Source organism: Marmota monax, unplaced genomic scaffold (assembly GCF_021218885.2).
Source record: "Marmota monax isolate L192 unplaced genomic scaffold, Marmota_monax_Labrador192_F-V1.1 WCK01_AAM20220418_F8-fsc00057, whole genome shotgun sequence".
Lineage (NCBI taxonomy): Eukaryota > Metazoa > Chordata > Mammalia > Rodentia > Sciuridae > Marmota > Marmota monax.
The window spans coordinates 8,722,376-8,746,263 of NW_026693933.1; the positions used below are offsets into that span (position 1 = coordinate 8,722,376).

General features: G+C 34.8%; 1 protein-coding gene across 3 annotated transcripts in view; it reads right to left on the minus strand.

The window, feature by feature from the left end:
- Hycc1 (hyccin PI4KA lipid kinase complex subunit 1) overlaps window positions 1-23,888 on the minus strand; it is a 73,767-nt gene that overhangs the window by 35,121 nt on the left and 14,758 nt on the right. For 2 of the 3 annotated variants that reach the window (XM_046463536.2, XM_046463538.2), the window contains exons 2-3: window positions 10,169-10,247; window positions 3,316-3,417 (exon numbers count right to left, since the gene is read on the minus strand). In XM_046463536.2, coding sequence (XP_046319492.1) covers window positions 3,316-3,417; window positions 10,169-10,219 — 153 coding nt within the window. In that variant the 5' untranslated portion in view covers window positions 10,220-10,247. Of the gene's footprint in view, window positions 1-3,315; window positions 3,418-10,168; window positions 10,248-22,779; window positions 22,991-23,888 lie in introns of those variants that run through there. The other variant, XM_046463537.2, reaches the window with a different exon arrangement.

Here is a 23,888-nt window from a genome sequence, read left to right on the forward strand (position 1 = left end):
TGGGACCTGACCTCCCTCACTCTGGGTTTCCTACTCCTAGAACATAGGAGACTCTATGTGGCTCTTTAAAAAAAAGAAAAAAAAAAAAAGACAAAACAAAAACAGTTGATTTCATACAAGACTTAAGCTTTGTTATCCTCTAATTTCATATCTATCTTAAAATTACAGTTAATGAAAAAGCACCATCCAAACAAACTGCAGGTATGCCTATACAAACTGTCTCTTTGTACTTTTCTTGAATACAACACACATACCTTAGGGCCCCATGCCCACTGTTCCCCTCCTGGAAATCTCTTGCCCTCACTTTTTTTCTCTAACTGATTCAAACGTTGACTTGACCATCACCTCCTCAGTCCTGATATATATATGTCCCCTACTCCATTTTATTTAGCTTCTCCGCTTTGTCATAGCATTTATTATAATATACATTTGTTTAATGTCTATTCCACCTACTAGAACACAAGTTCTACATATAAGATGAAGAATATAGTCTATTTTATTCTCTGCTATATTCCTACCTGGTTCCTGACATATGTGTTCAATAAATATTGATTAAATGAATAAAACTGAATAATAGAAAAATACTATTAGTAAAATACAAATACCAAATTTCCCAAACTTCAACTAACACCAAAATCAATGTTCCAAATTTTAAAAATGCCAAGAGACAGTCATATGAACTCTTCAGGAATATTTCCAAATTCAGACACAAAGTATTCTAAAGAACAAAAGGGAGGCAACAAAGTTAAAGTAGAGCACACTGTTACATTTTAGAAGACTGGGGAAAAGCCTTGAAAGGCTGAGTTGTTTTTTAAGAATACACAGTACACACTGTCTCACCACATTAATCAGAATGAAAACACAAGACAAAACATTTATAAAACTTCTGAAACCAGTGCTTCTCCAAGTGTGGCCCTTAGACCATCCACAAACTGTCACCAGTCCCCAACAACAAAAACACAGAAATTGAGAGGAAACATTTAAACATTCTTAAAGCAATTTTATACTATTGTAGTAACCGAGTGGTGATCACCAGACTTACCAGAGTTTAGGTCAGTTAGGGATAACCAAATATGTGTGATGCCTCACATCTGATGTGAGTTGTGCCTCACATTATGCACAATACTAGTCTGTGACAAATTGGAAACAATTTTTAAAAATTGTCTTTCACTACAATAATTTAAGAAATATTACTCTGAATCACTAGAGCTGTAGTCACTAAATTTATCTTAATAAAAGAAATGCTCTAATTAACATACCAAATCAGAAATTTATCCTATGAACTCTTTCCAAAGTAGCCTGGTTAAAACACATCTCAAAAGAGGAATAATTTTTAAGCCTTCCAAAATAATAAACGGTACCTGACAAGCAAGTTTAATTTGTTCAAAAAAAAAAAAAAACCACATAGCTATACTTTATTAGGTCAAGTAATTCTGAAACAAACATGGAAAACAAAAACAGTTCCAAAAAATGGTTTTGCTTTTAAGGCAAACCTTTCAAGAAAACAGGCTAGCTGGGTACAGCAGCATGCACTCATAATCCCAACTTCTTGGGAGGCTGAGGCAGGAGGATCACTTTTTTTTTTTTTTTTTTTTTGTTGTTGTTGTTGTTGTTGTAGATGAACAGAATACCTTTATTTCTTTCTATGTCATGCTGAGGATGGAACCCAATGCCTCATAAGTGCAAGACAAGCACTTCACCACTGAGCTACAACCCCAGCCCCAGGAGGATCACTTGAGTCCAGGAGTTCATGACCAGCCTGGGCAACATAATGATGCCCCATCTTAACAAATCAAATAAATAAGAAGAAGCAGGCTATCTATACATTCTATACAAATTAAGAAGCTTTGCTTTGGAGAAGAGGAGGAAATAAATCCAATGCGATTGTTAATTGTTATTCCAGTTAAAGTTTGTTGGCTTGTCAATATAATCCCTGTAGCATTTAAAATGTATAATGAATGTATTTTATAGTACAATAAATAGAAGCTGGGCTATTCTACACTACCACCAAAAGAGATTAACTACTCAAATAACAAAAATCCTGGGTTGGGTAGTTTCACTCTAAGGATACATGGATCCACTGAAGACTAGACTCAAGCCTATGTCTCTTTACCACTGAATAATGAGATTAGTGGTGTTAGAGACTATCACCTCATTTGCCAAACTTAAGAACAAAAGAAATTGTGCAGATCCCTCTTCTGTACCCCACTTCTCTCCACCACCACCCAGCCCTATCCAGGTTCAGGTTCTTAATAGCTCCCTGCTAGGCCATTGTTTGTTATAGACAGCCCCCTGTCTTCCTGCTTATACTTTTCCCATTCTCCAATACCAGCCAGTGAGGGGGGGAGTCTAAACTGCTTAAGATAGAAGTCAAGGCTCATCCTGGTTAAGCCCTATGGCTATCCTTTCAGCTTCAGTTCTGCCAGTTGGACCCTCTTCTTGTCAACTATTGCATTAGCCTATTTGCCTTTTACCAAGTGCCATGCCTTTTTATTTTTCATGCCATTTTCAATCCTTTTCTATTTCTCCTGTGAGTAGCAGGATTTATAAACATCAGAATCTGTAGTATAGATTATCACCTTCAAATAAACTGTCTTCCTGACAAAAAGAAAAAGAGGAGAAAGGGAAAAGGCTCCAGTCTATCCAAACTACTTGTCCTTATAACACCTTGTACATTCTCAGGCCTCTCTTGGAATGTTATTTGCTTTGCCTCCTGGAAAACCTGTCCTTATCCACACTCTTAGTCTATCTTGTGTTGCTGCTATAACAGAACATTACAGGCTGGATAATTTATAATAAATAGAAATTAATTCCCTCATAGTTCTCTGGGCTAGGAAATCCAAGCTTAAGGGGCTTCTTGCTGCATCATCCAACAGCAGAAGGCAGAAGAGCAAGAGGGTGCCCAATTGGCCCTTTTATAACAGCACCAATCCCACCCACAAGGATGGAGCCCTCATGGCCTAATCACCCCTTCAAGGTCCCAACACTTAAGACTTGTTACAGTGGCATTTAGATTTGGAGGGGACAAACAAGCAAACCATAGTGCCCATAGACTCAATTAAGCATTGCCTTGAAAACACATTTACTTATTTCCTCCTCATTTTCTCTGTTAGGATAAAGATCATGTGTTATTGATCTTGTGATTCTCTATTGAACAGCAGAGCAGACACCTTATGATGGGCACAGATATTTTCTAAATGAATAAAATGAATGTAGCTACCTAGAGTTTTCAAGAGTACAGAGATACTTCACAGTAAAAAATCAGCAATCGATCAACAGAATGGTACTAGCATAATAAACCGTAAGAGTACTTACCTCACTTTGTGGCTCCTGGATGACTTTATAGAGTGATGAAACTAAAGAACTCTTGTCTTTCAAATTTGTGGCATAATTTGGTAAAGATGTTTCTGGCAGTGTCTAAACAAATTTAAAAAAAAATTCACTTTATTTTTATGAAATTCCAAAATAAGCAAAAAAAAAAAAAAAAAAAATAGATTAGCTGTTGCCAGAAACTGGAGCAGTTGGTGGGGGCGGTGACTGGAAGTCACTAATAGGCACTGAGTTTCTTTGGGGGGATGGGAATGTCCTGAATTAGATGCTGGTGTTGGTTGCAACATTGTGGATGTACTAAAAACCATTGTATTCACCTTAAAATAGTGAATTTTATATGGTGTGGATTATATCTCAACAAATAAAATAAAAATGTATTTTATTCTCTTATCAACAGAAACATAAATTAATACCAAACCTTCATCTTTAATTACAGTTTGGGGTTAGAAATGAGAAAACAAACTGGGTTTAAAGCTATAGATATATTTTTGTAGCATTGTATAAATTATAGTTTCATTAACTATGTTGATCCTGTTTCATGTTATATAAGGATTTGATAACATTTCCACCTAAAAGCCACAGATCACCTGATCCAAGTAACTACTGAGTTACATGTTGAGATTATTGAGCTGATCTACTTTCTGGATTTGGGAAGAAAATTTAAGACTTTTCAGAACTGGAGAAAAACATATCCATACCCACAGCAAACTAAAATGTCATTAAAAGTGTGGACAACCAATCACAGCTTGCCAGACCTACCCACCCACACAGGACACCAAGACCAGAGAGGAATGGAAAGAGACAAAATTCAGTAAGAAGTCATAAAACTTTGGGTAAAATAGCAATAAGGAAAAGGAAAGAAAGAAAGAAAGGGAGGGGAAACAACTCATTATAACAATGACAAAAACATATGCTTCTAGAGCATACCCCCTTCCGTAGCATTGTTATTTTTCCTCTACCAAATGACTTTTCTTCTTCAATTATCAATCACTCAATCGATGCTTATTCAGTGGATACCATGTCTCAAGATATTCCTGTCACTCCAAGATATACACTATTTCTTACATATCTCATAACCTTGCATTTCATGATTTAACATGGATTGTGGTATGTGATATAGGTATTTGTGTGCATAAACAGGGGTAGAAAATTAAACCACCGACATTCTCATAATTAGGATACTTGATTCATTTCTACTTTATTGTGAGCTCCTTGAGGGAAAGAACACTCTTATCGTGTTTCCCATTCATGTCACTCAGCACAAAGCCCCATACTCAAATCTTTGCTGAGGGAACATATTACAAAGAAACAGAATAAGAAATAGAAGCTGTCACTGTTTACCCTTCAGATGGTTCTTTCAAAAGAAGTCATATTTCACCTTAGGATACAAAAGTGGATAGTTTTGTTTTAATCTAATGAGAGAATTTTGTTTACCAGAATGGTAAGTTAATGTGAACTATTTGGGAACCTTCCACCATTTTCTAGAGGAAGAAAATACTTTCAGTGTACTGCTTACATAAAGAAGAGATTAGGGCATTCTTCAATATTTCAAAAGCAAGTAACAAAAGATATCCAGGTAACATTTCATTTCCGTAATTTGATTAAGAGTAACTTCACACTGGGGAAATTTATATAAAAGGGAGTAATGGTCAAATATACAGCAGATTTCTAATCCCTGAATAGAAACCTACAAGCCTAAATTATAAGTATAAAATAGATATAGTCTATATGAAAACATTATATAAATGCCTAATATACATACCTAGTTACATATATTTCTAGTATAATTATGTCTATAAAGTTTAAGAATAAATGAATTAAAAGTACAAATATTTTAAAATTGCTATTGAATAGAAAGATTATTATAATATTATCTATACTATCTAGGCTAAAATTGGAACAGTCACTAAAAACACAAATTATAATCCTCAGTGTATGTATCAATTTAGCTTCACAGAGTACAATCTTTTCTGTGAAACAGCCAAAGGAAGAAAAAAAAAAAAACAACTTTTTTTTTCTGAAAAGTCAAGATCTGGGAAATACCTTGAACTGGGCCTACTACAGTTGAATGAGAAAGGCTATCTTAAAATTTAGTGCAAAACTATTATATGTTATTCACAATTCTGTCATTATTTCATTTTATGAATGTCTGTAAAAGCAGTGGGATATAACTGCTATGTTTACAAGGGATGCTTTGAAAAACTTAAGATCTGAAAGAAACAGATGAATATAAGTACTGTTACAAAAAAACATTTAAATTTTCTGGTAGCATACTAGTTATAATGTACTGGTTTTCTTAAGTGCTAGTAAGGTTTCTCATGTTTCAAATGAGGATGAAAAGTAATAATGGGAAATTATGTTGAAATTATTCTTGGCAAAATTTGAAGAAGACAGATGCTTCATACTGAAGTATCATTTGGCAGATGGTTTTTCAAAAATATAAGGAAATAATATGGGTTGGGTGGAAGAGAATTAATGAAGATGGACAGATGGGTAAAGAACCATTAAATAAAACAACCTTGATCAACAACATCACACTTAAAACTGGATTTTGAGTAATATACTGAGATTTAGTGACTATCAGGAAAAAAAATGGAGTCTGGAAATCTGTTAGCTATTTTGAGAAAAACATAATATAATTTGCAAGGTAATATTGTATAAATGAATCTTTGGAAAGATAGAAATTAAACCATTCATGAAATCTTAAAATGAAAAATCCAAGTTTCACTTAATTGTTTATAATGAAAATACTAATAAGAGATTGGATAGCTTTTCCAAAGGAAAAAAAATGTTTCTTTCATTTTTAAGATTTTAAACAAAAGATTTGCACAAAGCAAATTGCTGTCTCTGCATTTCAGAGTCTGTTGAGTCAGGTTTTGAGGTTAGGAGTTCAAATTGACATCATGGAAGAACATAGAACTAAAATCATCTTCACAGAGCAACTACTTCAAATTTTCTGAAGACACTGAGATGTGGAGAAGTTATATGATTTTCCCAATGTCATAAAACCACCTAGTAGGAGAATTAGGATTAGATCAAAGGGTATATGACTCTAGGTCTACTTAATAAATCACAATGATTTTGGCCTTATTAATGCCATGGTTATTATTAAACAACCAAACTGAGATTTCTCTAAAAATAAGTATGTACCCTCAAAACCTTCCTTCTTAAGTATTTTAACTAAAATATGCAATTTAATAACACAAACCATTTCAAAAGACAAGTTACTCTAATTTTAAAAGTACTTTGCAGATTTGTTCCCAAGCAATTTTCTACCTTCTATTACCTCTGGTATGCTGGTTTAGCCTGACAATCTTGTTCTTTTTATCAAAACACAGAGCTGAATTCAACACACATTAATATAATTCAGAATAACACTCAAAATCATTTTCAGGAATGCCTATCAAATTAGTCAAGGAATAGGAAATATCTTTCCTTAAACTGGCTGACATAAAGACTTGAAGATAATTTAAACATTTGTGCTAACAAATTTATTGGAAACTAGGTAAATTTAATATGGAGGGTAGGGAGAAAATAAATTATATTATTTTTTATTCCAGGTGGCCTATGATTTCACTCTCTCCTCCCAATGGAAAATTTTCCTTAACTTTACATTAAATTAATTTTAAAATTTAAGAAAATATTGCTACCCAGCGTAAGAATGGCCTTAGGTTTTAGCCTAAGCAACTCCATTTTAAAACTCCAGTTTGAAACCTGCCGTCTCACCTGGCACCTATTGAGCCCTCCAGTATGGCCCTCAGGCACAAACAAGTCATTTATCCCCACCCTGATACAAACTCAGAATGAAGTCTCTGGCAAGTTGCCCTGGATCTCCCTGATAAGAGTGAGAAAGCAAGAAAATCAGGGTGGGGACCACCAGGCCAGACGCTTTATCCTCAGGATAATGACTGAGAAATCTGGTAGCAGCTGATAGGGATTGAAAGGGTGGTCAGAAGCCCTGAAATTTCGTATAAATGATGGAGCAAATGAACAGACATTCAGACAGCTGAAGCTGATGCCCTCACGCTGGAGAGCCTGATGAGGACCTGGACTGACATCCCAACTCTTCTCATCACTTGCCTGATCCTCTGTATCTTCCTCACCATTCTCAAACTCTACAGCCATATCTTGACCCTGGTGAGAAATGCAACTTCTCCCTAAGACCCTCTCTTCAACCAGCCATCAGCTCCACCCCAGGAGAAGCCTGCCTGTCCTGATCTGACCACCATGATCTAAGTGAGGTTGTGTCTGCTGGACTAAGAGCCTAAGGCTTGAGACTTTTGATGTGACTTGAGCTTAGCATGCAGAGGGAATGTCTGTCCTGAGCCTGTCATGATTAAGTGTGTTTGCAGTGCTTAGAATCAATCTAGAATTGTTTGCTGTGAATTGACTATGTCTATTGCAGTGCCTAGCATTAAGAATTGCAATTTTCTTGATTAAGAACCCATAGAGTGAAATTGTATTGAATGATTTGAATGAGTAAAGCATTGAAAAGGGCAGAAGCACATGGACATTCTTTATTTCTCCTCCTCAACTGCACAAGTCACACCTTTTGCCCATCTCAACAATCAGATAATATATGTCTTATTGATAAAACTACTACTTAGATAGTACTTTCAGCTATTCACACTTTGGCTTCTTTTAGTGGAAGATGGTATTTAGAAAATAAAACCTGGTTTATTTGGTGCTACTGGGATGCCATTACTTCTAGGTCCTCTCTGAGAACAGTGCTGGGAAATATGTGTTCATATAAGTATAAACATATATATGTATCATATATTTAGAACCCATTCCATTTTTGTAATTCCTAAGACAGAAACATAACTCCCATTATCCTCAATATATACACTTACTTTCTCAATTAACTTATTTACTCAATGTAACCAATCTACCAGTGCAACTTCTCTAGCTGGCTCTTGTACCTCTGCAACCCTTTGCCCTAACCACCCACTTCTTCAGACACTAGGGCATATCACTGCCTATACTGCTGCCCTGCCGCCCCCCCTTAGTCCTCCCTATTGAAGTTCCTAGGTATTTACATACCAAATCAGGAGGAGGAAAGAGAGAACAAACAGATGGGCAGGGAAGGGAAAAAGTCATAATTTTCAATTGTTTGCCTGTAGAGTTGATCTTTCCTATATGATCCACACTTTAGTAGGTCCTCTTTCTACAACCCCCATCACAAAGAATGGATAAATGGCTATTTGTTTTTGCAAGCTTGATTTCACTATTATAAATATAAGTATGCCCTAGAAGAAATGGTACTCAACTGTCAAACTTGACAATTTCCATTGACCTGCCCCCCCAAAAAAAGGAAAAAAAAATCATGATACTACACATCAAATCATAGTCAACACTTTTAAAGTAGAAAAGAAAAAGCTTAAAAACATCTTGAATGCTTATTACTAAGACAAAACTTAGAAGAAAAAAGCACATACAAAATTTAATCAAATTATTAAAAATTATATAAAGCACTATATACTGCACACTTTTATAACATTCTGTAACACTTCATGATGACAAGGGATCCATATAGAAGGATGCTCAATTCATGACTATAAAAGCTGAGAAAGTAAAAATCTACCCAGACACTCAACAGGATTAGATAAGAGACAGATAAGGCCAGCTGCAAAATGAATAGGATACATTGCTTCTCCCAAGGTCACACTGCAATTGAAAAGTGTCACAACAACCTCCTTTTTTGAATGATTACTGAATTCTTACTCCCTGAAAATCCTTGTTGTCCAAAAGAGATTATCAAAAACTTTGTTATTTAAACATATGTCAGTAACAATGAAACATCCCACTCTTGTCTGGAGGACATAAGTCACTTTGACACAGAGAATCAACCTTGATTTCCAATGCAGGTGCAGAGCTTCAGATAAAGGGTTTCTGAATACAACAGTCCAAATCCACGTTACTGTTGTAGTTTTCTAGACTGCAAGATCCTGGATCCACTTTGAAGTCCACACCAATGTGCCCATTACAAACAGCTCTGCTTTGTTTTGAGTTTATCAAAATACAGACAGCTTTATTTAAATATCACCTATATTCTACCCTCACTTTTATACTGTTTATCTTTTCCTTTATTTGAGGAAATGTCCTTTCTTGTGCAATCTCCCTCACTGCAACAAGTCAATAAACCTGATAATGTCAGACTATAAGTTTCTCCCTAAGGTTTTGGAAGTGATGGGTTGAACAAAATCAAAGTGACAATTTCAGCCCAAACCTTTTGCTTCTGTGGTTTATGATCATGAAGCTCACACAATTTTGGTGTTGTATAAGGATAGAAAAAAGGAATTAGCTGGTTTAGGGAACACAATTTTAGTTGTGATTAAAAAGAATTCATGAGACAAGCAAACATGAGATTTATGTCCTTCACCAACTAATAAAGATTATATAGTTCTTAAATAACCACTGGGTTAGCCAACTAGAGAAAGATCCATTGGTAGAAAGCTGGGCAAGTACTTTCCCATCTTCTCCCCATTGTTGATCATGCCTGGTGCCACTGCTCTCCCCCGTGACTGGGAGAAACATTTTGACAATGAATCATTGATGGTCACTGGAGAGTCACATCAACATTCATAACCATTCTTAGTGGAGCTGCTGTGAAGGGAGGAAATACACAAGCAAATCAATGGATAAACTCTGCATCACCACTCAGGAGAAAACAGAAATTAATTTTCTAGAAAAAAGATTACCATGTGTAAATAGTTCTCTATTAAGATATTATTAACATGCTTGTCCCTCAGCTATTTATCTTTTCAGTCATATACAATTTAAAAAGTCACTGAAAACTTCTATGGAATATAATTTTTAGATTAACAGTAAATATTACCTTAAACTCTGACAACCATTCCTCCACAACCCCTTTCTCTGAAGTAAACATCTTTCCACATCTGTTCCAAACCTTCAACCTGAAAATCAACATAGAAAAATGTTAAAATTTGAATATTTTTTATTCAGATTACTATGCATAGAGGTAATCCTATAATGTTAAGGCCATTTGTGAAATTAAAATCATTCAAACATAAATTACTACATTCGTTTCAAAACCAATGTGCATAAACAAGACTTAAAATGCAAGTATTTTGACAAAAGTATAAATATCATAACATGATGAAATTGGCTGTGCAATTGATTCAGCTTTCAGGAATGCCAGCTGCAAAACATACTGAAATTTTTTCTCTAGTTTCCATTAAATAATTTCAAAAAAGATCATTTGTCTTAAAATTGTGGAAAATATTTCAAAACTGTGAAAAATTAAGAATACACCCAAAATTGAATCTATAGAAAGAATTAAAGTAATTTAATTTGCTTATTTTTCAGTTCTTCACAGCAGCAACTACCTAGACAAGACATTCAGTTCCTTAATACCTTAATATTCATTAAAAAAAGTGACAATATCCAAAATACTAACCCTATTCAACAGTACTTATTCAGAAGATTGGGCTTTACATAAGTAAGAAGGGAAAACAACAACAAGCAAGCTAAAGGAAATGTGTAATTTTTTCTGGGGGGGGGGGGGAACCAGGGATTGATCCCAAGGGTTCTTAACCACTGAGCCACAACATTCCCCCAAACCTTTATATTTTTTATTTTGAGAGATGGTTGTCAAGGCTGGCTTTCAATTTGATGATCCTCCTGCCTCAGCCTCCTAAGATACTGGGGTTTTAAGCATGTGCTGCCATGCTCTGAATAATATTTTTATTTCAAGCAAAATTTTTGTTAAAAGTACAATCTATTTTCCTTCAACCATCTATCCGTATGAAAGTATACTTAGAAACTGTTTCCTAAGGGAAAACTTTAGCTCTGTCTAAACTTCCTGACCCCTTGACTCTGCACAAATACTGGAGTAGCTTTCTTCACTTTCATCAATGTTACAATGTAGCAGAACCTGAGACAGAACTGCCAAAAACTGAATCCTGATTGTTCTATTGCTTATTTGTAGGATAAACTTTGGGCAGGATATTTGACTAACTTTTCATCAGTGAAAAAGTAATAACCATAGAACCCATTTTCAAGGGATTACTGTGAGGATTAAATTTTAAAATGAAGATAAAAGCACTTATTACAGGGCCTGGCAATAGAGTATTATTACAGGCAGTATTATTATTAAAGAACATTACAAACTCACATAATCTTTGCTACGCTGCTCATCAAAGTATACGGAGCTATCTTAATGAAAAACAGAGATTCTTGCAGATGAATATACTCTATTCATTCATTCATGATGACTTGAGTTTTATGTATCTCATTTTTTAAAATAAAAAATAGCTCATTTTTCCTTCAATAGAGTCATACTAACAGAAAAATCACATATTTAATTACATCATTGATTTGTCAGAACTGTATGGACAAAGTTGGCTTTGGAATGTTATCCTAAATGTTACCAAAAGCATGCTAGATCACATTATCTCTCTTAAAAGCCAACAAAGGACAAAATTCACATCCTCAGTTTTCAGTACAGGAAAACTCTCCTTTAAAATAACTGGGCTGTTTTGTATTATGAGTATTTTGAATCTCATAGCTGATTAGCTTTGCTCTAATTCTAACAAAATTGGGAGCCAAAGTTTCTGCCCTAACTTTGTTCACATAAAAAGCAAGCCTAGATCAACTTTTCTATTGCCTTACTTTATATCATTACACTTGTTTTCTTTTACCCTGTATCTACTTAGTTTTACTCCTTTATGCATATTTATGAAGCAAAGTAAACATAAATACACAAAACTTTTCCTTTATATACTCTATTGTTTAATTAGGATTAAAAAGTCATCACAAATAGTATACCATATCAAGTTACAAAGAATGCGGCATGTATTTTCCAAAAAAGTTCCAAATAACTTTCTAGTTAAAATTAAGGCAAGGGCTGGGTTGTGGCTCAGGGCTGGGGCTGAGGCTCAGCAATAAAGCACTCGCCTAGCATGTGTGAGGCCTTGGGTTCAATCCTCCGCACCACATAAAAATAAACAAATAAAATAAAGGTATTGTGTCCAACTACAACTAAAAAATAATTTTTTAAAAAAATTAAGGGTAATTTTTAAAAGAATCAGTAGGAATATGCAAAGTTGCCAAGTAAGGCATCTTTGTTCAACAGTGATGGAGCTATACTTCTAGATAGTAAGGCTTACTATGAAACTTACCAAAACTATACTAAAATTATAAAATGATATTGTCATAAGGGTAGAAAAACTAACAAGGAATAGAACAGAAACAGACCTGCACATACATGGTCACCTGATTTATGGCAAAAGTGACACTGAATTCTTCAAGGAAGAGACTGTCTTCTATAATAAACAGGACCAGGCCAACATGAGGAGGGAAAAGAGAACTATGATCCCCTGGCTCATACCATATACAAAAAACAGTTCCAGTGGAATCATCTGACTATGAATGGTAAAACATAAAGTTTTCAAAAGAAAACATTAAGAGAGTAATTTCATAACCTTAATGTAGGGAAAGATTTCTTAAACAAGAGGCACAAAAGCACTAATCATGGGGGTGAGAGAATAAATTGAATTTCATTAACAGTAAAAAGCTCTATTCATCAAAAGGTACTGCTACAGGAATGAAAAGGCAAAGTCACGGAATGGGAAGAATTACATTCATATATAGATGATAAAAGTCTTATATCCAGAACAAATGAAGAACTCTTATAAATTAAAGGCAGACAACCCAATAGGAAAAACAAGATCATCCCTTAACCAAGTGGAAATTTGACACAGGAATGATGCTCAACTTTGTTAGTCATCAGGAAAGTGTCAACTGAAATGTAGAATGAAATATACTGCACGCACACTAGCGCACATACACACACACACACACACATACACACTCCAAAGTATGGCTGAATGAAAGATAATACCAAGTATTGTAAAGTTGGGAGCAATCATAATATTCACATAGAACTAGTGTGAATATAAGCTGGTATGATATCTTGGAAGACTCTTTAGCAATGTATATCCTCTAAACTTGAACATATGCACATTCTATGCACTCAACAATTTCATCCATAAAAATTATACCCAATAGAAACATGGACATATACATATGTGCAGGAATGTTCATCAGAATAGCAATTTTTCAAATAGCCCAAACTAGGAACAAATGTCCATCAAAAGTAGAATGGATAAAGTTTGGTATAGCACACAGAGTATTTCACACAACAAAATATATCTCTATGAATAAATAAATTAAAACTACAACCATGCCATGATATTGGGCAAAAGAAGGCAGATAAAAGAGTACATACTCTATAATTCCATTATATGAACTTCAAGAAACAGGTAAAATTAATTAAGTTAGAAGTTGGGGGAGTGGTTGCTCTTGAGGTTATGGAAACATTGTGTTTCATCATCTAGGAGCTGGTTACACAGGTGTGTGCATTTGATGAAAATTTACCAAGACTAACACTTATGATCTGTGCATTTTTCTACATGAATATTATACTTTAGTAACAACAGTCAGCCCCAGACATCTTATTTTCCATCTGAGATCAAATGGGAGAGCTCCTTGTATAACTGAACTCACATGAATATTCACTTGGTTAGTACTGATGAGCTCAGGGAAAAAAAAAAAAAAAAAGAAAGAAACCTGTCCTTCCCTGTATCTCTTTGTCTCTTTTTGCAGAACTCAAAAAGGAGTTAGGGAAATGACTTCCAAACAGAAACTTTTGGTCTTACCATTCCTCTCCGCCTTAGGTCCAATGGGACTAAAGTCATTATTCCCTTCATCCTTGTTGGTATCAGCACCACAAAAAGCTACAAACTCCCAGGCTATCCTTATCTCCTATACACAAATCTTCATAACTCTTTGCACATCCTCTACCTATCCTAATCCTATCTCCTATCCTACCTATCCTAATTCTGAAGAAGAAATCCCTCTACTGTACCCTCTGCAACTGACCAGCAGACACTGCTTTCCCTGCATGCAAATTTCTCAAAGTGACTCCTTTTCCTCACACTGCCCTGGAAGAAATCACTGGGCCTGAAGGTAAAGCAGGTATCCTCCTTCCTCCATGTTATCACTCCAGGTCATTTTCCTTCTCTCCCACTGAACCATCTAACCAACACTACTTCGAAATGGGTAGTTTTCAACCCACACCCATGTTCTGCCCTCTTCCATCCCTCCCTCCATTTCCAGATGAGCTGAGCTCCGGGCTCACTATCACCCTGTCAAACCACTCCTACTTAAATTCTTGGTGATTTTTTTCCTCACCCCCATGATTTTTAACTACTCCAGCAATATTGTCTTCCTCCTTGTCTGAACTACTTAACTTTATGATCATTGAGCTGTTCTCAAACATGGTCATGGGCACTTTATGCTCTTAAATGTCAATGTAACCTTAACAAACACCTAATGGTCAAAATAAAACAAAAGTATAGTCCTGATATATAACACCTAATGGTCAAAATAAAACAAAAGTGTAGTCCTTATATATAACTCAAAGTATAAAATAAATATATACAAGACCCCACTAATTATTATGGTTTGGATATGAGGGATCACCCAAAAGCTCACGTGTGAAATAATGCAAGAAGTTTCAGAGGAGAAACGATTGGATTATAAGACTTTAACCCAATCAGTGAATTAATCGCTGATGGGATTAACAGAGTGGTAACTAGATGCAGGTGGGGTGTGACTGGAGGAAGTGTGGCTATGGGGTATATATTTTGTTTCTGGAGCTGGAGTCTCTCTAGGCTTTTTTTTTTTTTAGAGAGAGAGAGAGAATTTTAATATTTATTTTTTAGTTTTTTTGGCGGACACATCTTTGTTTGTATGTGGTGCTGAGGCTCGAACCCAGGCCGCTCGCATGCCAGGCAAGTGTGCTACCGCTTGAGCCACACCCCCAGCCCCTCTAGGATTCTTAACCACCATAATGTGACCCGCTTCCCTCTGCCACACACTCTGCCATGATGTTCAGCTTCACCTCAAGCTCTGAGGAATGGAGCTGGCCTTCTCTGGACTAAGACCTCTGAAATCATAAGCCTTCAAATAAACTTTTCCTCCCCTACAGTTGTGCTGATCAGATCCTTTAGTCAGAACAGTGAAAAAGCTGAATAAAACACTGATATAAATCAATTATTAAATAAATAAGAGATAAACCCTTCTTTCAAAAAAAGTCCCAATAACAAATGTAGACCCTTTCCCCTCCAGGAGAAAGAGCTTAGTACCTGTCTCGCCTCTAAGGGTAGGCTGGAAACAGTGATTCACTTCTAAAGAAAAGAGTATGGAAAGGGTGAAATGATAACAGTATAGTGGAGAACACTGGGTTAACATCAGCTATGATGCCAAGTGAATATCATGTATGATTTGATGTGATGAGAAGGGCACCTTGCTCTGTGATAGTCTTTCTAAAACTCCATAAACCTAATATAACTATGTGACAGACACTAGAGGAAACTCATTATGAAGAATATTCTACAAAATAACTGACCAGAGCTCCTCATGAAAAACAAGAAAGAATGAGAAACTAAAAACTAAAATGAGACCAAAAGAGACTAATGATGAAACTAAATGCAATATGGTATCTTAGATTAGATTCTGGCCAAAAAAAAAAAAAAAAAGGATAATGATGAACACAATGGTGAGATACTAATAAAGCCTAGAATTTAGTTAACAGCCACGTAATAGAAGGACAATGTACATTGGTAATGTAAGATGACAACATTGTGGGACAAAAAGAGGTATAGGGTATAAAGATATTCTCCTTACAGCTTTTCTGTAATTCTAGTTATTTGAAATAAAATAAAAATTATTGAAATCCCCAAAATACTTTTTACATATGTAGGTTAATAGCTATTGATATTTACTGTGTCATAAATTATAAGAATTAAAAATTTCAAATGACAACATATAATTTTAAATTACCAAGTTAAGCCAGCTCCTGGAGGATGTTATGCTAAGTGAAAGGAGCCAGGCACTGAAAGATAAATACTGCATGATCTCATTTATATATGGAGTCTAAAAAGGTCAACTCTGAGCAGTAGAAACTAAGAGTAGAATGGTTTCCAGGGATTGAGGGTAGAGGAGATATGTTAGCCAAGGGGTACCAAGTTTAAGCTAGACAGGATAAATAGTTCTAGAAATCTAATATATGTGAAAAATTTGCCAAAAGACAAAATCTTTATGTGTGTGTGTGTGTGTGTGTATACACACATACATAAATATATATACATAATTTTTTTTTAGTTGTCAATGAACTTTTATTTATTTGTATGTGGTGCTGAGAATCTAACCCAGTGCCTCACACATGATAGGTAAGTGCTCTACCACTGGGCCATAATCCCAGTCCAAAAGACTAAACCTTAAAAGCTCTCCCACCCCCCCCCCCCCACAAAAAATAAGTATCTTAGGAGATGGATAATTAGATTTATTTAATCATTGAACAATGTATACTCATATTAAAATATTACATTGCATACCATAAATATGTGCCAATTTTATTTGTTAATTATACTTTAATAAAACTGAATACCCCTCCCCCAAATCTGCATAAGGTAAAACTTTTTAAATTCTTTCAGGTGACAAGTTTCTTTTAACTTCATGAAAATGAAAATATCTTAAAAAGAAGATAAAGCATATAAATATTAAAAATGGTATTTAAAAATTATTCATTTTGTGAAAAAGAGGATTATGTGGATAGGTAAGTATTAAAGAAATAGAAGATAAAAAAGTCAACACTGTTTGTTTGTTGACTGATACTTTTCTTTGTCCTCACCACACTGTATTAAAAAAAAAAAAAACTTTCCATTTGCCCTGGGCTCCAAAATGAGTAACAGTTATAACTACAGGCATCACTAAAAACTAGGTAGAACAAAAAATAAAGTGACTACAAAATAGAAACAATGATTTAAAAACTATTTCTCTCTACCAGCAGGCAGCAAGAGTCTTTCTACAGTTACTAACCCAGCCCTATATTTTATACCTAATATGTAACTTATTAACATTATGGCAAAGCCTTGATTATATAACTCTGTTGGTTGTATAAACCTAAATAGATACATCAAGTAATATTCAAAACATATTCTCACATCTTTAAAAAACATATATATATATATTCTTCTCTAAGGTAAAAGGAATAAAATTTAAAAAGAATCTTCCTGCTGTATAGCAAAACTTCCTATTTTTCTCAAATATGTTCAAGAGAAGAATATTTAAAATTGTATTAGAAAGTTTACTGAGGTTGCATGCAGTACTTCACAAGCAGAATTAATCTGTACAAAATTAATTTTTATATGTAATATATAATAAAACCATTTTAATCAAATATCTTATTCTTCAATTTTTGTACTATATTCTTAAATCTTAACTCTAATAATGACTACCAGATTTCATCTTCCAGTGTTGTCATCAGAGACACAAAACATTAAATTGTTTTACTATTACCCAATTGAGGAAAAAAATACAAAAAGAAAAATCTGAACTGTAAACTAGAAATTTCCTAATTTCTACTATTATTTTACATTATCTTCTTTATTGTGTGATATTAACTATAAACTACAACAACAAAAAATTGTATCCATTTGCCTTGTGTATTATGAAAATCAACCTTCTATAAATTTAGAATAACCAAATTTCTATACACAGATTATGACATAACACGAAGTTTAAAATTTCTGTCCTATGCAATAAAGCCATTGAAGTGTTTAAATTAAGTGCTGTCAGATTAATAAAATTCTCAGGTGAAGTTCAGGAAAACAGAAGAGAAAGAAATGTCCAAATTATGTTACAGAACAATATTGATACCATCTTAGGTATTTGTTGTTGTAGTTGTTGTTGTTTAGAAACAGACAGATCAACTAAAGAGTCCTATGAAGAAGCAGGAATTCATGAAGGAACAAGGAATCTGTGCTATTTCTTGAAATGAGGGGTTGTTGAATGCCTCATGGCAGGCCTGTGCCCTTGAGCAAATAAAGCTTCTGCTCAAGGCACAGGGAGATGCAATATAATTTACAGGGCTAGTAAGAGAGGTGTAGGGAGTCTTTCCCAAAGCCCATTGCATAGGTCTTTTCTCCTCTGAATAAAAAAAAAAAAAACAAGTATCTGGCTATCAAAAAGTGAACATAAGTTTTTACTCAGGGAAACATTCTTTGACTAAATCATCTTTTGCACAACCCATGGATAAGATCACATTGGGATTTCAGTGTACTATGACAACTAGCCCAGTGTTTTTCTGTTGGGAAAGCTAGAGTAATAGAAGGAAAGATAACAATCCCTCTTCTTATTTCCATCTTCCTGTTCTTCTCAAATCTTCTAGAACTTCAGAAGAATATCTGATTTGAACTCTAATAGGAGTTTAGAAAGAAGTATTTTTCAATAACCATGTTGATATCTAGATGGATCCTCTTAACTAATTAACTAATTTCCCACAAGAACATAATGAACACAGTGCCAGAAAACCTTTGAGGCCAGGCCTTAAGAAATCTGCAGCTTCCACCTTCATGCATGTATCCCTCTGGGAATCCAGTGGGCACACTATATGAAGCCCAAACCACCACAGAAGCTTGCAGGGAAAACAGCTGAGGTGCCTGCTGAACTGCCAGCTGAGAACAGCACTACGTGCCGCCCATGGGACTGAAACATCTTAGACCTCCCAGCCGAGTCAAACCTCCAGATAGATGATTGCAGTTTCTGCTACCAACAAGTAGAATATCTGCCCAGCTAAATTTAGTCAGCCTCATATTTTTAAGAGATAATAAATAGTTGCTATTTGAAGCCACTAAGTTTCAGGATAGTTTATTAGGCAGCAACAGAACTATCTTAACCAAATATTTGGACAGATCGGCTTAGTGCAAAGCATTACGGTAACTCCTAATGGAGAGCATTAGATTGATCAAAGAGATGGTCCCTCCCATCAAGGAGTTAGACTTTTCTCTGAAAACTTGTAATAAAACCCTTTGTAAACACGACATAATTCCTAAATTGTCCAATAAAGGTGATTACATTCTTCTCATGTGTACTTTTTTGCTTGATCCCTATTGTCAATAATGACAGACATTATGAAACAGTTGGCTAGAATTCAAAGTTTAGAGAACCATGGCCACAGAACAAAAGAAAACTCACTGGCTAATAATCATCTTGTCATAAGTGTTATACTTAATCAGTGGAGGAAGCAATCACAATTGCCACGATATTATATAAAAGCTTTTTATTAAGCATAAATAATCTAAATACATATATATCTTGATGCTAGCTCCCTAGAATACAATCTTCCTGAAATGTCAAATGATTTTATTTAAATTTTCAGTTAAGAAAAATTGTTTCATCTGGATTTTTCTGCTTTCTGGTATTAGATCTTTAAATTTTCAATATAATTAATATTTTTAAAACCTTTTAAAATGTAAATACAATAAGGAATTCAGGTTTGATAGAATAATTAATAATCAATAATCCTTATCACTGAGAACTTCAGTGTAAGATGGGCTATTGAGAGAAAATAACATTTTCAAAATGATAGATTGTTTTTTTCTCTTTCTAGGTTTAAGAAAAACTCATAAAAATTAGGGGGGAAACTAGAAGATTTCTAAAGTCCCTGCTTATCCTACAACCGTCCATAAAAATAAATTATTCAAAAGCAAATTGACTAAGATATGCAATGTAAAGCAATACTTGCTACAATTAGACATTTTTACAGACAATGCAGTACTTTAATGTTATAGATAGGGACATATGTAGAAGACCATAAAATTCATTTGTCCAATACTCATACTGACTCAAAGCATCAGATGAACATATAGGTTGTTTCCACAATGTAGATGTTTTCCCAAGGGATGATTTTTATTAATTTGATGGCAAAATCCAGAACATAATTCTATGTAAAATGAATTCAAATTAATCCTAAATTTGGGGGTTTACAAAGCCATCCATTCCACAAAATGGAGGGATAAGATAGAAACAAGAAAATTGGTACAATGAAACTAAGAAACACATTTCCACTCCATTAGGAAACCACAGGTCATAAAGCCCATCACAAACTATGGTATGGAACAGAATGCTTTAAAGAAATTACTGAACCACTCAGGCATGCATTATTCTAATATCAATAAAAAAAAGTGCTCATCTCACCATTCTGGAACCTCTTAGCTCAGAGAAATCTAATTCGTCAATAAATTGCATATGATTTTAGTCAAGGCTATTTGAATGCTAGCTCAAAAAAAGTGGGAGAGAATAATTGTATATATATTTTTAAAAACTGCAGAAATCTAACGATAGGAATTGTAGCATAATGAGGACTTAAGGAAACTGGACCTAAAGCTAGAAACTAAAACCCGGATCTGTTTTCTAAAGGTAGCCAGTTTATTGTGACTTCTCTGCTTTGTTGGGTGCACTCTCTATTTGCTGACTAGTTTCTCAATTACCCTGCTCTTTTGGTTTAGATACATGTCCTCCTAAAGCTCATATGTGAGACAATGCAAGAAGGTTTAGAGGTGAAATGATTGGATTACGGTCCACATAACCCATCAGTGAATTAATCCCCTAATAGGGATTAACTGTAACTAATAGGTAGGCAAGTAGGGTGTGGCTGGAGGAGGTGGGTCATGGAAGGGTGTGTCTCCCTCTTTCTCTTCCTCTCTCCTGCCATGTCCAAAGCTGGTTTCCTCTAACACTCTTTGCCTGATAATCTGCCTCATCATGGGCCTGGAGAAATGGAGTTGGCAGATAGACTAAGATCTCTGAAACTCTGAGCCTCAAAATAAACTTTTCTTTCTCTAAATGTTCTTGTCAGATCTTTTAGTCACAGCGGTGAAAAAAGCTGACTATAAGACACTTTCCTATGGCCCATGGTGGTTATTCTAATCCTATCATGACCTTTTTTCTGTTCCAGGCCCACATTCTCCTCTGCAGCAAACCTGTATTTCTCAATTTCCCAACTCCAAATTCTTTATATAAATCTCTGATTTGGCCAGTTCTTTATTTTGAGTGTGACTAAAACTGGCCAGTCCAGAGATGGCCTGTCCTTGAAATAGATGTCTCCCCTTGGGCCAACATTTGAGAACAAAAGTACAGGATCATGTAGATACAGTTTTATTTAGAAGAGTCTTTATATGAGCAGAAAAGGTAAACATATCTAGCATCTAGTGCAAATGTAACAGCTCAGAAGAAATCTAACAAGCTATCAGGCTATAACACGTCTATCAAGAAAACCTAAAATTGTATAACCTTCCTTAGCAATCAAGTATCACAGAAAGTGTTCATACTAGGCTTGGAATCAGCAAAACAAGAAGACCATTTTTGTAAAAACTCTTTTCAAATAAGGCTACTCTTATCATGTATTTAACCAATCAATTTTTTAACACCTGTTATAATGAAACCTTGTTAAATTGGTTTACATATAACAGAATCATAAACATTGTCCAGAGAATGAATAAGTGAACAAAATTATAGATCTTTACTAGTTTGAACCCAGGGCCTCACGCATACTAAGCAAGTGTTCTACTGAGACACATCTCCATCTCCAGGAAGACAATGATATTGTTTTTATTTTGAGTCAGGGTCTCACTAAGTTGCCTGGACTGGTCTCAAACTTGCCATCCTCCTCACTAGCTGGGATTACAGGCATGCACCATGTCTAGCTTCTGAGTTTTAAACACCACATTTACCTCATTACTTAACTCTTCAAAGTAGTTGTTAATAGTTTGGATCTCAAATGTTCCCCCAAAACCTCTTGTTTTAAAGGCTTGGTCCCCCATGCAGCAATGTTCAGGATTTTTTGGAAATGATTAGATCACAAGGGCTCTGACCTCATCAATGGATTAGCCCATTCAGTGATTTGTAATTTGATGGCATTATTGGAAGGCAGTAGAAACTTTAGGAGATGAGACCTAGTTAGAGGGAATGTTCCTTGCAGGCATGCCCTTAGGGACTCTGGTCCCTCGTCCCTTCTCTCTCCTTCTCCATGTGCTTCCTGGCTGCCATGAGCTGAGCAGCTTTCCTCTGCCCTGCCCTTCCACCACCATGATATACTCACTGACCCAGAAACAATGGAGCCAGCTGACCATGGACTGAAACCTCTGAAACCATGAGCCAAAATAAATCTTTTCCTCCTTTAAGTTATTTTACTCAGATATTTTGTCACAGCAAAGAAATGCCAACACAGTTGTTGATATTATAACATGCAGTAAAAGTTGTTTTAGAATCCGGGAAATTCATACTAGAGAAAAACTAAAGAAATTCCAGTGACATGTTGTAAAGTCATACCAATATAAGTAATAGTTAGTGCAATAACAATAAATAAAGATTCCCAAAGTAGACATAGTCTAGGCATAGGGGGCCCACACTAAGTAACTATCCATGATAAAAATCCAAATCTTAATGTTTAGTATGGGAAAGAAATAGGGGTCTATGCAGAGAAAGGTTCCAGATTCAGCCTTAAGATAGAAATCTCTGAAATATATAATAGGAGATTTACCAATGAGGAAATAGTAAATATGTATAAAAATCAATTACCACAAAGAATATGATTGTCCAGGAAGACAATGCAGAAAGCAAAATAATTTCAATGAAGTAGAATCATCAAAAGCCAGGTTTTCATTAGGATCTAATGGAGAGAATATAAAAACAATGATGTGGGCAATTTATTTGCAATTATAAAGGTAAGAAAAAAGTATTTCTGCTTATTGTAACTGAAGACAATGCCATTAATGGTAAATTTTTCACATTTAACTTTCTCATCAACAAACCAAGGCATCAATTACTTGTAAAATGATGAATAATTGAACATACTTCCATTGCCTCACTCTGCCCTTTTGCCTTTATTCCAACATGAAAACTATTATACATTAGCCAATATTACTTATAAAAATATTCTAATGTGGTTTTTACATATTTTGGATTCATACATATTTTGTATCATTGGCTTTAACCAAAGAAATGACCTTGAACTTAAAGTACTTTTCAGTTTCCTTTAAACAAACAACCTTCTCTAGCATGCTTGATATAAAAATCACATTTACAAATGTTTAAAACTATAATATAAAGTGATAATTTCATTGCACGAGTGAAGAGAAATGGCTTTTATTATGCACTTCTAGAACATTCATAATCATTCAAGAATATAAATATAAGCTGTCTTTAAAAATAAAGCCCTCTGGTCCATTTTCTTGCCAAAGGATTTCTTACATACGTGATTAAGTAGCTGCCTTTCAACTTGTTAATCAAATAAACCATAGAACAGTTAGGAAAATTAAGGGGAAAATGTTTGCTTTTCATTTAAGAAAGGTTCTCAACATTCATTATTTTTAACATCACAAATTCCCAGAAAATATTAAGAACTTCGCCACCAGTGTACATAATACATTTTTTGAAATCATAGTTTTTAAAATAAAATTATATAACAATTACAGGCCAAGTTAGTTCAAATATTATTAGCATAAATGCATATAGTATCTAATAAATAGTTGTTGAATAAGGGAATAAATTTCATTTTTCATAATGCCTGTCAAATTTACCATCTGGTCTCCATCTCCACAGCAACACCCTGAGTTTGGGCTCTTACTGCTTCTGCATAGGCTGCTCACACAGCACTCCTGTTTCTGGTTGCCTCCCTTCTGCAGTAC